General features: G+C 38.6%; 2 protein-coding genes across 3 annotated transcripts; both read right to left on the bottom strand.

The window, feature by feature from the left end:
- Positions 1–1,204: 1,204 nt before the first annotated feature.
- On the bottom strand, positions 1,205–10,644 carry LOC132128946 (activity-dependent neuroprotector homeobox protein-like). Its single transcript, XM_059540358.1, has 4 exons — positions 10,249–10,644; positions 7,019–7,134; positions 5,218–5,310; positions 1,205–5,108 (listed from the first exon to the last, which is right to left on the bottom strand). The coding sequence occupies exons 2-4, from the start codon at positions 7,124–7,126 to the stop codon at positions 2,319–2,321; spliced, it is 2,991 nt and encodes a 996-aa protein (XP_059396341.1). The 5' UTR covers positions 7,127–7,134; positions 10,249–10,644; the 3' UTR covers positions 1,205–2,318.
- A 1,087-nt stretch (positions 10,645–11,731) lies between these two features.
- Positions 11,732–14,618, bottom strand: LOC132128927 (dolichol-phosphate mannosyltransferase subunit 1-like). Of its 2 annotated transcripts, XM_059540330.1 has the most exons (9): positions 14,420–14,613; positions 14,132–14,231; positions 14,009–14,042; positions 13,859–13,935; positions 13,228–13,253; positions 13,004–13,099; positions 12,624–12,692; positions 12,404–12,518; positions 11,732–12,212 (listed from the first exon to the last, which is right to left on the bottom strand). In XM_059540330.1, the coding sequence occupies exons 1-9, from the start codon at positions 14,548–14,550 to the stop codon at positions 12,108–12,110; spliced, it is 753 nt and encodes a 250-aa protein (XP_059396313.1). In that variant the 5' UTR covers positions 14,551–14,613; the 3' UTR covers positions 11,732–12,107. The 2 variants fall into 2 exon arrangements, with proteins under 2 accessions (XP_059396313.1, XP_059396314.1); XM_059540331.1 differs by lacking the exon at positions 14,009–14,042 and having other exon boundaries at positions 13,004–13,130; positions 14,420–14,618.
- Between the last annotated feature and the right edge of the window lie 873 nt (positions 14,619–15,491).

Here is a 15,491-nt window from a genome sequence, read left to right as displayed (position 1 = left end):
TTACAATGAAAGATAATTAAAAAATTTTAGTTTTCGTTAACAACACTGTGTTCATATTCCGGCAATTATAAATGAATTTTAGTCGACCATACCTTGACATCACAGAATAGATCTAAAGAAACATCTGATTTTAACAATGTACGTGTGCACCAGTGTTTCAGCACGAGCTAAAGTTAGTCAACGGACTTCTCACTTCAGAAGTGGTAGAGCTCCTCTCTGGCTGCAGGGGGCACTATAGAGTTTCCCCACACACATTCTCATGTTCCCATCCCCCATTTGATACTGCTCTGTGGACATGCACAGGCCTCCATCAGCCCTTTCAGCCTCTGTCCCTCAGTTCCCAACCCTCCCACACACACCCAGTAACTGAAGCACACATGCTGCTCTCTTTCCTTCAGACTTGCATAGCAGGAAAGTCATTCTCTGAAAGTGACAGTGCACTTTCTTATCATCCCTCCATTTTGAAATCCCTCTTACATAATATATTCAATTTATAGGCATGAGTAGATTGACCTCAGGGTCTCAAATGACACAGTTCATGGCATAGATATTACAAAAACATTTCTTTAGCATGGATGGGAAATAGATTTCAATCAATCTGGGTTGAATCCAATGGGTTGAGAACAATCGTGGACACCTTGTCTGATGTTATATTTCAGATTTGAATAGGGTTGTGAATCGCATTTCATTTTAATTTCAAGTTAAGATGAGTAAAAAAAAGTTAGACGTGAAAGTGATGCAAGCGAATTCTCCATTACTGTATACATTACTTTTTATCCCAAAAAATAAAATAAAACTGACAGATCTATTATGAACTCAAAATATAACACAATAACAATTTTGGTGGCCATGCCAACTAAGATAAGGAGATCAGAGAATTGCATTACGCGGTGTTTCGAGAACACCGTTGCTCAAATTATACAATATTAGATTTTTATTAATATTATACACCATATTTTACTTATTAGTCCTCAAAAAAAAAAAAAAAACCTTGTCAGTCCTAAAATGTGTAGTTTGCAGTAGACCAAAACAGCCAAACCAGAGGATCATAAATAGGGTTGAAAAGGGGTGGAAATTTTCCGGAAACTGGAATATGTTCTAAATTTCTGGAATATTTCCTAAATTTACTGGAAATGTTTCATCTTTTTGCAACATTAGTCATAAAGAAGTAGAAAAAGCCAAAGAAAACAGAGACTGACCAGGGTTAGAAACATTGTGAGAATGACAAAACAGCACTTTATTGTTGAGAAATGTTTGCAGTGACGAAGGAAAATAGAATAAAGTGGACAAACAAAACAATAACAACAGACAACATATACTGGAGGTCACAAATTTAAACATACAGAAAGTTAGACTGAATAGATATGCTCATTCGGGACCCGAGGTCACAACAGGAGTCCAGCTGGTGGAGAAAAAGTGTGTAATTGCTGAAAAAAGAAAACAATCAGTGGAGGCTGAACCAAACCTGGCTAATCTACTAGCATAATGCTATAGTGGTCAATTTAACTGCCATATACTCTTACGTTAGGGCAGACGCGGATGTATGAGAAGCTGCTCTGGAAGCAAAACAATTTACAGGATCGTAAATACATATTTATTTAAAAAAAGATTCTTCAATTATAAACAGGCAAAACAAAAGCAAGATATATTATGTTCTTTTATTTTGCATTCTTTATACTTTGATATACATATTTTTAAGCAAAATGCTATACTTTTGTTAATAAAAGTAAACAGAAAAAACAGCCGCCGAAGCCACATCCATTGTCTATGTGAACCAAAGTTGAACATATGACCATTAAGCGTAAGCACAAAAAGTATAGCAAATCTTTTTTTCCATCAGTGAGTACACCTAAACATCTCCTTAGACATATCTGAAAGACTGTACAAATATAAACAACCAGTACTATATGTTAACATGAAATTCAAGATTGGCTCTAATAAACACTATTTTTAGCAACAATGTGTAACAGCTTAACAAGTATGTTTCTGGTTATGTTAAAGAAATATTAAACTGAAGGCAAATCATAGATTTTTTGGTAAATGTTGAGCTTTTTCTTTCCCTATCCTGAGGAAAAGTTGACCCAAGCTTCACAAACACAATTTGCATTCATCTTAATATTTCAAACTGTAAAATATGACTTTGTTGCCTTTCTCAAATGGCTTTAGGGGTTAAGGGGAAAACAGAACCTTAAAGCTACTGTCTGTAACCAAGATCTAGAAGTTCAATGAGGCAGCATTGTTGGAGTATGTTAAACTTAATGCAAAGGTATACATGTGCATTTTATTAACCCTGTCCAGAAATCAGACCTGTTGCTTGGTTAACTGAGTCTCTGATTGTTCAAGCTGGTTTGTGATACCTGACTGGTACTCTCCCTTTCGCCGCTTGGTTCGTTTAACAAGTCTTTTGACCCATAACCGTTTTCGCTGTGGGCGTCCTCCCTGGTGTCAGAGTTACTCCCATCCACGTTATCATTTGTCTCTGGTTCCTCCCTACTAAGTGACTGTGCAGTCTGCACATTCTCCTCATTATCGCTGTCCGAGTCCACAGCAATTGGTTCAGAATTGACAAGTGCTCCAGGTTTTAAGGTGCTCTTCACTGAATCTTTGCAGTTGCTCCCTATGATGGCCTTTTGACCATTGGAGTAGAGAGAGGCTTTGGCGGAAACCCTTGCTAGCATCCCATGCTTCTGCTGCAGGTCACCATTGGTTGTTGCTCTTTGCCGAAAGCGAATGGCATTGGCAGATCTGCCTATCCGATATCTAGTAGTTCGTCTTTTATGTTCCTGGTTATGGTTCTTGAAATAGCACTTTGACTCAAAGCTCATGGGATGCTGCAAATCTATAATGTCTTCCATTTTAAATCCCAGCAGGACCCGAGAGTTTAAGGTTTCACAATTCAGCATACATCTCCTCCTTCGATTTGAGAAGTGGCTTGCAATGTCAGATTTCCAAAGCCAGAGACTGGACGCAAGCTTCTCAACCTCTTGACTAGTGGGGTAAGGCTGCCTGTTGAAGTACTGAGTGAGAAAAGCTTTTCGTGTCTCGTAGGACTCATTCTCGTAACCCTTAGGGTCCAAGGCAAAGACTACAGGTTCATCTTGTTTGTCAGCTGAAAGTAGTGGGCTATGCCCAGTCTGGTCATCAATTCCGGATTTCTGTCTCTTTGGCTCAGTTTGACCGACATTTGCTAAACCCGCCCGTTTGAGACCAGCCCCCTGGGCCTGTGCAACTCTTGCGGAGGGAGCAGGCCGACCGTTCTGAGTTTTGCTGACACCGCGGCAGTGCACTAGATGCAAAGTAATCGTGGAAGCGGTCATGTTACTAGTGTAGACGCCAAGGCAATGGATGCATTTGTAGGTCAACTTCTTCTCCACAGGATGAACTGTTTGTATAACTTGATGACGGTCACGCAAATGGTGAGCTAGAGAATCTGAGATGGGACCCTTAAGAATTGAGAAGCACAGAGGACAAAGAGTTTTGCCTACATCCTTCTTATAAGGTACAGCTGCTTGTGGTGTAGCCTTAGCCGGTATGGCGCCTGAGGCATCTGAGGGTATCTTTGGGACTGGTGGCATCACCTGTTTGTTGCCCTGCAATGATGGTGGTAATGCATTGTTTTGAGCATGAAATGCCACCGATTCTTCTGGGGCATCCCGCATGTTATATGTGGTGACGATCAACTGGACATTCTTGGGATTTCCCTGCTGAAGTGTGAGGTCAAATGTAAGTGGGGAGTCTGTCCGTGGCCCAACAAATTCTTTGGGATGCACCCCTCGCATATGCGTCACCATTTTTTCCACATCATTGAACGTGGCCCTGCAGTGTGGGCAAGATAAGCCATGTATTAACATGTGGTTAAGAAGCGTGTCGCTAGGTAGGTAACGGTTGCAGTATAAGCATTTACTAGTGAAGTTGTGAATTTTCATGATGTAATTGGCCACCGCCGGAACCTTCTCTGCTTTGTGCTCCTTTTCAAAATGCGAACTATACACATTTTCTGGAAAGAGCTCATTGCAGATGGTGCAGATCTTCCATTTCTGAGTGTACGACGTGCCGATGACAGAGTTGCCCTTCTTGGAAGTAACAGATGACACCGTAGTAGCTGCTGCCTGAACTCGAGAGTTCAGTTGAGGGATCTTTAGTATGGAAGTGGATGATGATCCAGAAACTGAACTACGAAGACTAGCAGAAAGCTGCAGTTTGCTTGTCTGAGACTGCTGTGGGACTGAAAGCTGCACCTGTTGCCCTCCAATGGTCAAGGAATGTGTAGTCCCTGGCTTCAGACCAAATGCCCCCTGCTTCAGATGAACACCTGACAGGAGCCCACTTGAATTCAAACTCCCTTTAGGAATAACAATTCGACTCAGCTGCTGAGCAGATAAAGGTCGTACTCCAGTAACTACTGTGCCTTTTGGCATAACACCAATGATGCTCTTATCACCCTGAGCTTTAGGGGACACCATAATCACAGGCTTCGCTCGAGGTACCACCACATTGGTGTGTCCAATCATAGCAGTAACTTGATAACCAATGCGCTCATGGTCCTCAATGACATGCTGCACAAGGGCTTCATAGGTACGAGGAACAAAGAGGCACCGTTTGCAGTGGATGGCTGTGCTCGTACTGATGGTACCACAAGAATCAGTACTACTCCCTGTACCAGAGCCTGCCGTTGTCCCAGTGGCTGGTGTTGTCTTCTCACCAGGCCTCACTAAGTATGGTGCTGCTACATGCTGGAAATGTTCCCGGTAGATATGCTTTCGCACCACATTATATAGTGGGTCCCTGTAAGTGCATTTCTTGCAATAGTACACTGCTTGCTCTATATTATCACGTGTCTTATCCAAGCGAGCGCCATCCTTCATGCCAACCCCTGCCCCTTGATGTCCTCCAGTATTGTGACGCACAACATTGTTGGGCATATGAAAGAGTCTGATGTGTGTCTCCAAAGTCTTTTTGTTCCCATTGTAAGTGCAATAGGGGCAGTTAAGGAGAATGCGGTTTTCAAAGTCCTCGCTGTGCACATTACGAAAGTGACTCTTGTAGGCGGAGAAAAATTTGGAGGAGAATGTACATCCTGAACAACAGAATGGCTTTGAGCGGTACTCCTAAAAAGATATATGAAATATGAGAAATATGGGTAAAGAAATATGGAGATGGGTTTAAAAATCAGAAAGAAGATTATAAAAAATTTGTAAGACTTAAGTTACTACTCACTTGTGATTTGGTCATTGAGGGATCCCACATGCACACATCATCCCATGTGGTGTTCTTAATGTAGAACTCATTGGGAACAAAGTCCTTATAGTCCTGGAGGGGAAAAAGAAAAGTATAGAGTGAAAACGACAGTGCAAGGTTGTCGCAATACAATAAAGATTAAGACCATATAAAAAAATGTAAAACAACTTTTTTTTTATGTTTTGCATCTATACTTCAGTCTAAAAGACAAAGGTGTGGAAACCAATGAAGACTGAAAAGAAATCGATTCTGCTAAACTGATTAGCTAAAAAAAATTAAAAGCCCAACTTTGCCTACAGTCTTGCTACTTGAGGTTTCAATCAGAGCTGTTAATAAAAAAGCTCTTTCTTAAAGATCACAAGCAAGCAACTAGATACCTGGCATGGTCTTTAGGAAATTGAATGGCCAAAATGTGCATTACAAATCACAGTGATATTCACAATGTTGCGTAATTTAACAGTAACAAAACATAAAATACAGCCTTTTGTTATAATCAATTCAAATATTTAACATCCACACAGATATTCCTTTGTGGTGCTCTGTCTCCATAAAACTGTAAACAATGGAACTAGTGGCAGGTGCAGTAATTTTGTCATTAGTAAATTTATTCAAAAGCAAGAGAGGCGGCTTTATTTCTGGCAATCTTAAATGCAAAAAGTTTACATGGGCCTACTTTATAAGCTAAAGATCCATATGTTATTGCTTATGCCAAAAAATAAATAAATAAAAATTCTGTTAAGATTCAAGGTTAGAAGATGATAATAAAATCATGCCGAAAACCTGATTGACCACAGATTTCACAGCTAATGGTTTCACTGTGACAAAGAATGTAATGCAGAAAAACAAAATCAGGGTTCCTCAAATCTTGCCCTGGAGGGCCTATGTGCTGCAGAGTTTAGCTTCAACCCTGATCAAACTCACCTAGCTGTGATTTTCTAATGACCATGAAGAAAATGATTAGCATGCTCAGGTGCTTTGATTAGGATTAGAGCTAAACTGCAGGAAAGTGGATCTCAGATTTGAGCATCCCTGCACTAAATCATTTGGAGTGGTCTTAAAGGGATAGTTCACCCAAAAATTAAAATTACCCCATGATTTACTCACCCTCAAGCCATCCTAAGTGTATATGACTTTCTTCTTTCAGATGAATACAACTGGAGTAATATTAGAAAATGTCCTGGCTCTTCCAAGATTTTTAATAGAAGTGAATAGTGGTCAATAGTTTCCATGCGGAAGCACAGAGGAGAGAGCAAATCAAAACACCAGTAATTAACTAGAAGTATAAAACAAGGATTTGTTAAGTCTGAAAAAATATATGAGGATTTGGATGTATTCCAAGAGGAGACTAAAAAAACTAGCATATTCTCGTCCTATGTCATCCGCTGGACACCACTCTCTCGTGGACACGCACAGGACAGTTAGCAGTAGTTAGAGATTACAGTATATAAAGGTTTAAATATGGATATTATTTTTACACAAAAGGCCTTCATTATCCCCCCTGTGGAGTACTTTTAATGATTGATTTACGGACTTATTTTTCTTCAAAATCTAGACTACTATTCACTGCCATTATAAAGCTTGTAATTGTTTTTTAATGTTACTCCAACTGTATTCATCTGAAAGAGGAAAGTCATATACAGATAGGATAGCTTGACGGTGAGTAAATCATGGGGTAATTCTAATTTTTGGGTGAACTATCCCTTTAAGGCGAGTCAGATGATCCATGATGTTGAGCATGTACTTCCTTGCCTATGAAGACAATAGAGAGAAATTTGCTTACATCGATGTGCTCCCTGCAAAACTCTACGCCAATGTCACCCAGCACTTTTTTCACATTCTTCCTCGCTTTCCTTAGACTGCTGAGGTTGTTCACTGGGAGTTGAAACATTCTGCCACCTGGAAATAAATTCAATACATTATAACCATTGTGAATGAATAATACACATTTTGTATTGTTTTAATGATTTCAGGGAATAATTCATGAATAAGATATCAGTACTGTATATCTCACTATGACACTATCAATCTGACCATTTAAATGCATCTTAAGCCAAATCATAATCACAGGCTCAAGTCAGAGAACCTGTCAGAAAAGGTCTAAAGCAAATCAAATGAGTCGGACTGCATCTTACTCATCACAACCTGGGAAAACGAGCTGCATCCTAAACACCTACAGAAAAAAGCCAACCGACTTTTGACAGCATACAATATTGTGTTCTTATTTTACAATAGTGTTTTTCAACCTTTTATTTCTTCATCAAAAACCAGAACCAACAAATGTATTTATGATTTAAATGCCAAAGAGACTTTTCACAACAGGAAACTAATTTGCGGCCTTTGTATGGTGGCATGCAATTACCATCAAAGGCACTTCTACAGGAGAATGTTAATTAGAACAAGGAGAATCAATGTACGAGGTGACAACTAAAGAAATCAACCTCTGTCTGGAGTATATGTGGTAGTCTATAATTGATCCAAGCAAAGTGGCACAACCTTACACATGCTTTGTTAAAAAGGAACTTAATGCATTAATGTTTTTTTTGTATTTTTTATTGGATCACAATAAACTTTAAATTTAAATACACAGTTTGGGATTGGAAAGCTTTTTTTTATTGTTTTTGAAAGAGGTCTCTTATGCTCACCAAAGCTGCATTTATATGATCAAAAATACAGTAAAACCAGTAATATTGTGAAATATTATTACATTTTAAAATAACTGCTTTCTATTTTAATATGTTTTAAGATTAATTCTTTCTTGTGGCGGCAAAGCTGAATTTTTAGCATTATTAATCCAGTCTTATTTTAATATGCTCATTTTGCGGGGGCTTTTATGATAAACATTTTATTACTAACATTTTCAAGATTTTTTAAAACATTTTTATTAATAATATTTTATTAATAACATTTATTATTTTGTCGAAAACAGCCATGCTGCTTAATGTTTTTGTGGAAATGCTTCATTATTTGCTTTATTTTTCCGGATTTTTTGATGAACAAAGTTCAGAAGAACAATTTATTTGAAACCGAAATCTACTGTCACTTCTGGTGGATCTTTACACTAACAATTCCCTGCATCAAATTTTTTTAATACATTAAATCTATTTTACATTTAATAAAGCAAATCAAAATCTTTCCAAGCACCATTTACAACTTCTTCAGTACTTTATGTCTATGGGATGGCACCATTTCAAAATACGATCGCACAACCGAAAAACAGAAATGCTTCCAATGAATCTGCGGCCAACATTCTACAGTAACAGCAGTGCAGTATCGTACATGAAGAGCCGAACATGCACAATTGCAATGCTAAATGAGTTCGATCCCACAGCAGCCTGCAAAAATGAGGTCAAAGTTCAACTAAGGTCAAAGGTCATGCACCTATCTGAGGGGCCTTCATGGAAAACCTGCATCAGCTCTTGGCATCACCAATGACAAGCATCATACGGTACACCCTGCTTTAACAAAGAGCAGCAGTTTCACTCCGGCACCGAATAGGAGCTCTCTCTCTTTGGTTAGGCGTTCCTCATCTCCTAACTGACTTTCTCCCATCCTTTCTAGATGGCGCTAGAGGACAGCTCTTCTTCCATGTTATATAAGCCTATCCCTCTTCTGCCTGCCCTTTTTCCGCTCCCTTTTTTGTGCAGGCCTTTGCATTAACAGCCCTGGAATGGCGCCTCCTGTTGAGGCAGCAGCAGAAGCCAGTGCGTGGAAAGCCATATCTGCAGTGTCTGCTCTGGGTGGAGGTTATCTGGTGATCTCCTAGCAAACAGATGACTTGGTTTGCATTCATACGCATATACACAAGCAAATCTTCATTAGGAAGAATAAAAATTTAAATATCGGTCACATCTTAATTAACTGCCTAATGGTCGTCCATATCCAAAATCGTGGACCCAGCTTTAAAGAGAAAAACACAGTGCTGTCAAATACATTTAGCACCATATTTTCATCAAAGGCCCACTACTGCTACAGTTGCACAAATAATACTGTATATATTAAACACACACAGCAGGATAAACATTAGCTGTCTAAATGTTAAATTCAAGCACTGCAATTTGCTGAATGACATCTATACTACCCAGGGAGGTACATACTAAGGTACATATCAGACTTACATTCAAAGACCAACAATCATTACAAATTATATAGAGCAATGTCAAGAAGGAAAGTACATGAGTATGACAACACACTAACAAGGAAAACAACTGAGCGATTAGAGATCAATAACAGTCACACGTTGTAATGTTTGGTTTGTTGACATGTCAAAAGCCAACTTTGGTTTGTTATTAGTAAAACTGCAGGTGTTGAACTGACAGCAATTGTTCGTTAATTAAAAGAACAATTCACACACACGCACACAAATTAGAAATTAAATAAAAATGGATACAAATAATTAATTCAACCTAATATTACTCCATACACGACTTGTTAAACACAAAAGCAGACGAATGACAGCCTCAGTCACCATTCTCAGTGCATCTTTTATCCAACAATAAAACTGAGGCTGTCATTCTGATTAACATTTCCCTTAGCTTATATTAGAAAGTAATAGAAAAACGTGAGGGCGAATAGAGGATGGCATAAATTGATATTTGGTGAACGGTCCCTTTAACGATTGATTAGTTGCAGCGCGAGTTTTTCGTGATGAGTTAACGAAAGAACGTCAGTTTAACTTTGACAGTTAGGCTCGTTAACTAACGTTACTAAGCAAACGGAGAAATAACAGCGGGCTTGAGTGAGCTGTCTGATTTAGTGTCTGTGTGAGTGATAACGACCCCCGGCTTGCTACCAAACCCTCAGATACAGTTTCAATGGTAACAACACATCAATAAAAACTTTTAATTCACGACCTGAAAGAACTGCTCAACAACTGTATGACACATGCAGTTAGCTACGTTTTCCACCTGAGGGTCTGGTTTACTCCTTTCAGATTTCCTCCAGTTATTAATAGTAAGTTAGCAGGTCTCTTGCGTTCCCCAAGCGCACAACGTGAAGCGAGTTTAACGTTACCTGCTCCGCGTTCTCGCGAGCTGAAAGCCCGTAATGTCACTTTCCCGCCCCCCGAACCGAGCGCCTCGTCCTCCGCTTCCCGGGCCGACACACACCGCCGAAAGAGGGAGCTCGACTCCTGTCACGGGCCGACCCAGAGCTGTCTGTCTGCCGAGAACGAGCTGCTGCAACTCATCTAACAAGAGTCTGTGCGGGTCTACGGGGGTCCTGGAGGAAGAATAAGCGTAAACCGTTGAGCGCGTGCTGCGTTTGCGATGATGCACAGTCCACAAGACACGCGATGGTGATGTAATTGACAGCAATTAACGTAATCCGCCATCCACTTAAACAATACGACCCGGTCCAGTACCTATACTATCCAAAATGGCGTGTGAAAAGGGGCGGAAGTGACATGCGTGTTTGATTAGCATAAAAAAAGCATTGTTCCGACGGATAGCGGCGGTGGATGGGCGATTACGTGGTGAGAGGTGTCAGAGGACCACCAATCTAATATTTACCCCTCCATCTAAGCTTACCCGAAATGCACAAGTGTGTCTGTGCACGCATACAATGTTTTATTGAATTCTCCTGAAATTGGTGTAAACAGCCCCTGGGTGCAGTTACATGGAATGAACCCATAGGGGGCGCCATCGGCTGAAACTTGATTGGATAGAGGCGTATGCGTCAATTCTGCATCTGGTATCTACCCCCGCAGAGAGTCGGATGTATACAGTGCCTCAGTACTCAGGCAGCATCTGAGCAACTTGAGCTCGGGTGGTGGCGCTGTACCGCGCTCATGCGCAACTCACCGGGACTACTTCTGCTTGTGAAGTGCTGGGGTTGCAGACTTGATTCCCCCACCTTCTGGCCCTTGAGCTCTGGAGTTATCCCCCCTCCTTGGTGTTGCATGCATCAAACTCGCCCGAGCAGTTCCTTGCATTACACTAGTTTGGGTGTTATTTGGGCCTGAATACTCTAAAGCCAGTGAATGAAGAAAATGTTTATTTTTGGATGTCATCAAAATAGGGTAGACACTTAAGTGATTGATGGCAGTAGGTCTTAGGAAGTAGGCTATTGTTTTCCACTGACAGTGACTGATGTGTGAAATTAAGTGCATAATGACTTCCATCAGTTTTGATGGAAGTCCACAGTATTGTACAAATAACATACAGCCAGATGATAATGTCCAAACACACTGCATAACCAAAATGATTTGCATCAAATGTTTATTTCAAAGCATAAATCTCCATAGCCACTCAAAGTACAAAAACGGTTCTCAGGCTGTTAAAAAGATCAATACACAAATGTTCCAAAAGGGACTTTTCGCAGCAATAGCTGGGTTTCCATACAAACATAAAAGCAAATCTTTTCGAAGTTCACAAAAAAAAGGAAAAAAAAACAAATGTGAATTAGGTGCGTTTCCATGAAGTTGTTGGAGTGGATGAAGGCGGTATTGGAAACCTAGTAACCAACGGTAAATAAAACACCAGTGGAAACACGTGGGTTTAATGTTTGCTATGTCAGAATTTATTTGGCAAATGTGTTTCCATCTCCAATGATTCACATTAACATGACTCTTACAACAAGTCAAAAACCACCTCAAGTGAGCATTAAAACATTTTTGCAATTTTTTTTCAGACATTTGGCATTTCCATTTGTTTCATTTTAATGTACATTTCAAAATATAGTCAATTAACCAAACTAATTGGAACATGGAAAGTGGTAAATCCAAGCAAACACTACTATACTGTAGTTTGATATGGGACAAATAACTCATCATAATGAACTTGTTACTTGTAAAGCTTGAATTTCAGTTCCACTGCAGTGTTGAGTTCTAAACATATATCACAAAACTAAACATAACCAAATGAGGTCAAAGGTCATGTAGTAACAAAAAGAGTGAGCAATCCTTTCAGGAAGGAGACAATTTCATTTCCACCCAATTTTGACTCCCCATAAACACGGTCCACAAATGATATAGGAACCTGCATAATAGACAGACGAGACCACTTTCAGATAATCATACAATAATACGGCTTGCTACTTTATATAAAAAAAATATAAAAAAAACTTAATTGAATTTATAAATGACTGCATGTATTATCTAAACTATATTTTATTTGTTTAAAGAATAACAAGATTTATAAGAAATGTGGAATGAGAGATGTGTGCTGACCTCTCCAACAGTGTAGCCCAGTTGTCTAGCACGGACAATCATCTCCATCTGGAACACATAGCCTTTTGACACACATTGCTCTACTAGTTTTTTAAGAACCTCTGTCTTATAGAGCCTGCAATGTAGAACACATGACATAGGAGACAGTAATACAATATTGTAATATAAAATACAATGTTTAAAAAAAAGAACAATGATTAATTTATTAACTTGCTTTTACCTAAAACTCCCCGTGAGATCAGATGCTCCTGGTCTGAGCAGCACTTGTGTGATAAAGTTTGCACCTCGACTAAAAGGAAACAATCATTCCAATAAAAGTAATCTTGTGCCATAAAATTAATTATACATGAAAAGTGATATGTGATTTATACAGTGGGTATAGAAAAGAATCCCCCTTTAAAATAATAAAAAAAAATTGCATTGCAACTTGAAATTAAGACGGACACGGTTTTATCCAGCTGTATTTACTCAGTGCAACTTACAACATCCAAATGAAATGTATATGTGGCAGTAATAGATAACGGTCTCAAATATCTAATATAGTTGGATATTATTATAAAATGTAGTTCCTAGAGTCAGCTGAAGTTTCCAGTCACATACCTGATAAGTTTCCGGCGCAGATCCCATCCATAAACACCTCCATCTCCTCTGTACCTTGTGCCAGAGACCAGGTCATATCCACCCTCTTTCTGTTTTCTGAACAAATAGAAATAATCCATGAAAGTGGCTGCTACACAAGAGCACATGATAGTGATATTATAGTAAAACAACACTACACAATAACAATGAGCAGATAAAAAGGTAATTGAAACAAAGTGACTTACTCAATGAACTGTGGGATAAACTTAGGCTGTGAGGAAGAAAAACAACAACACTTAATGTACCTAAATGCTCCTGAAGGTTTTTGACTTAAAGCAGGAACAAATGATTCATTTTAAATTCCTGATACTTTTGAGTACACATGCTTGAAGCTATCCAACACTTTAACAAATTGATTTCTTTGACACTTCCAGCGGTTCCTTATTATGATGAAGTTGAGATTAGGAGGTACTAAATGACAGAAAAAAAATAATAATAATAATTATGAGATAAGTCTAAATTTTGCTAATTATGGCATAGTATCTTATATTTTTGACTTATATTGACTTTTTATCTCATAATCATGAAAGCTTCTCACAATTTTGACTTCATATAAATATGACTTTTTATCTCATTATAAATACTGTTTACCAAAGCAAGATTATAATTTTTTCTTATGTGGCAGAAATTAATTTCCATAAATTCACTGAAAAGAACAGACTCAAAATAATGATACTCAATATCAATAAGGCTTGTTGGCATGTTCTACTCCATCCAAGAGAAATATATGAAACTATTTCCACAGCCGTGGACACCATGAATACCAGGATTTACTCAAGGAGGTAACAAAACAGTATACATTGGAAGAGAACTTACATGATGAGAGAGATCTGCATCCATAATGATAATGAAGTTTCCTGACGCGTGTTTAATGCCGTGGATGTAAGCCGTTCCTGAAATGACATGAAGGGCAGTCACACTATTTCTATAGCTATCAGAAGTATTATGAAATATGAGCCAATTTACCTAATCCCAGTTTTTTTGCTCGCGGTCTCAGAAGCTATAAAGAGAAGAGAGATGCCAGATTTTAATTTTTCCTTTCGACAAGCTGTCAGTCATGTGCTGTGTATCATAATGCATAAAACTCACAATCTTGTCAGCGCCGTAGATCTTCTGCAGCTGCTCGGCGATCTGCAGCGTCCCGTCTGGACTGCCATCATCAATCACTATGATCTCGTAGTTGTATCCACTGAATTATAAGATTAAAGCACGGCTAATTGAATAAGAACGCTCTTTTTAAAACCAACGAAATACAAGAGTTCAGCTAAGGGACTCTTCATCTTAGTCACTGACAGCTCATCACTGGGATTCTACAGTCTGTGACAACTGGTTGTATTCCGATTCTCGCCCATTGACTTTAAATAACAACACACTTACCTCTCGCCAAAGTACTTCACCAGCAACCACACAATCAATGGGAGATTGTCCCTCTCGTTGTAGGTTGGCAGCAGAACAGAATATTTGTCAGACTGCTCCCTGGTCTTCGCATTACCTCTCCTGCTCGCCATGTCGGAGACTCCGGATGTTTACATCAGGTACGTTGTCCTAGGAAATCACTAGCTCCATCCTTTGGTTCCGGTGATCATATTTCAGCAGTTCAAATGCAGAGAGCATCCAACAATTTTTTTTGACACTACAGTAGCAGCGCAATTTAGTCACAAAACTTTAGACTTAATCAATTTCTTTATTCAATTTGCAGGAACGTTGCATGTTAGATACACTGCACTTTGGGATAAAGTCTTGAGACCCCAACATTACAATAGTAATTAAACCCTAAAATGGGAACAGCCCGTAAAAATAATAGTAATTACAGAAAATAATTTCGTTTGTGGCCATTATAACAACAAAAATCTGTATTCATCGCTCTGGCATGCCATTTACATTTAAATAAAAGGTTCCCCGTGAAACACTCAGATTATGTTTATTTAATAAATCCAGCAAGGCATCTGAAACTATATTACATCAAAAGATGTTTGCTTTTGAAAGCTTCATGAAAATGATGCCACGTTAAGAGTGATTTCACTGCTGTAGTTACATAACGAAATTATGCTTATAAGTACCATTTTTGTAAACATCAGTTATCTTTTTATACATTATTTCCTTACGTTTTTTTAGTGAATGCAAATAGCAATTATTTAATTGATGCAGCATGACTGATATCAGGTGAGTCAACTTTTTTTTTTTTTAATCCTATAAAATACTATGGACAGCACTTCTCCATATGTAAAGACAATTAATATAATATAACAGTGTATTTCATATTAACATGTGTATTTTTCTTGCAACAATTTGCTTATTTAAAATTTTTAAACAAAACACATGGTCAAGAAACAATAATAGAGAACATTGAAAGTAATATTCCTTCAACAATATACATTTAAAACATACAGTGCATTAAAAACAATAAAATACTTAATGTAAAATATTAGAAACATTCTTACTGCAGATT

This window comes from Carassius carassius, chromosome 46 (genome assembly GCF_963082965.1).
Source record: "Carassius carassius chromosome 46, fCarCar2.1, whole genome shotgun sequence".
In the NCBI taxonomy this organism is placed as follows: domain Eukaryota; kingdom Metazoa; phylum Chordata; class Actinopteri; order Cypriniformes; family Cyprinidae; genus Carassius; species Carassius carassius.
The sequence above is the reverse complement of the archived record's forward strand: the minus strand, read 5'-3'. Positions and strand labels throughout refer to the sequence as shown.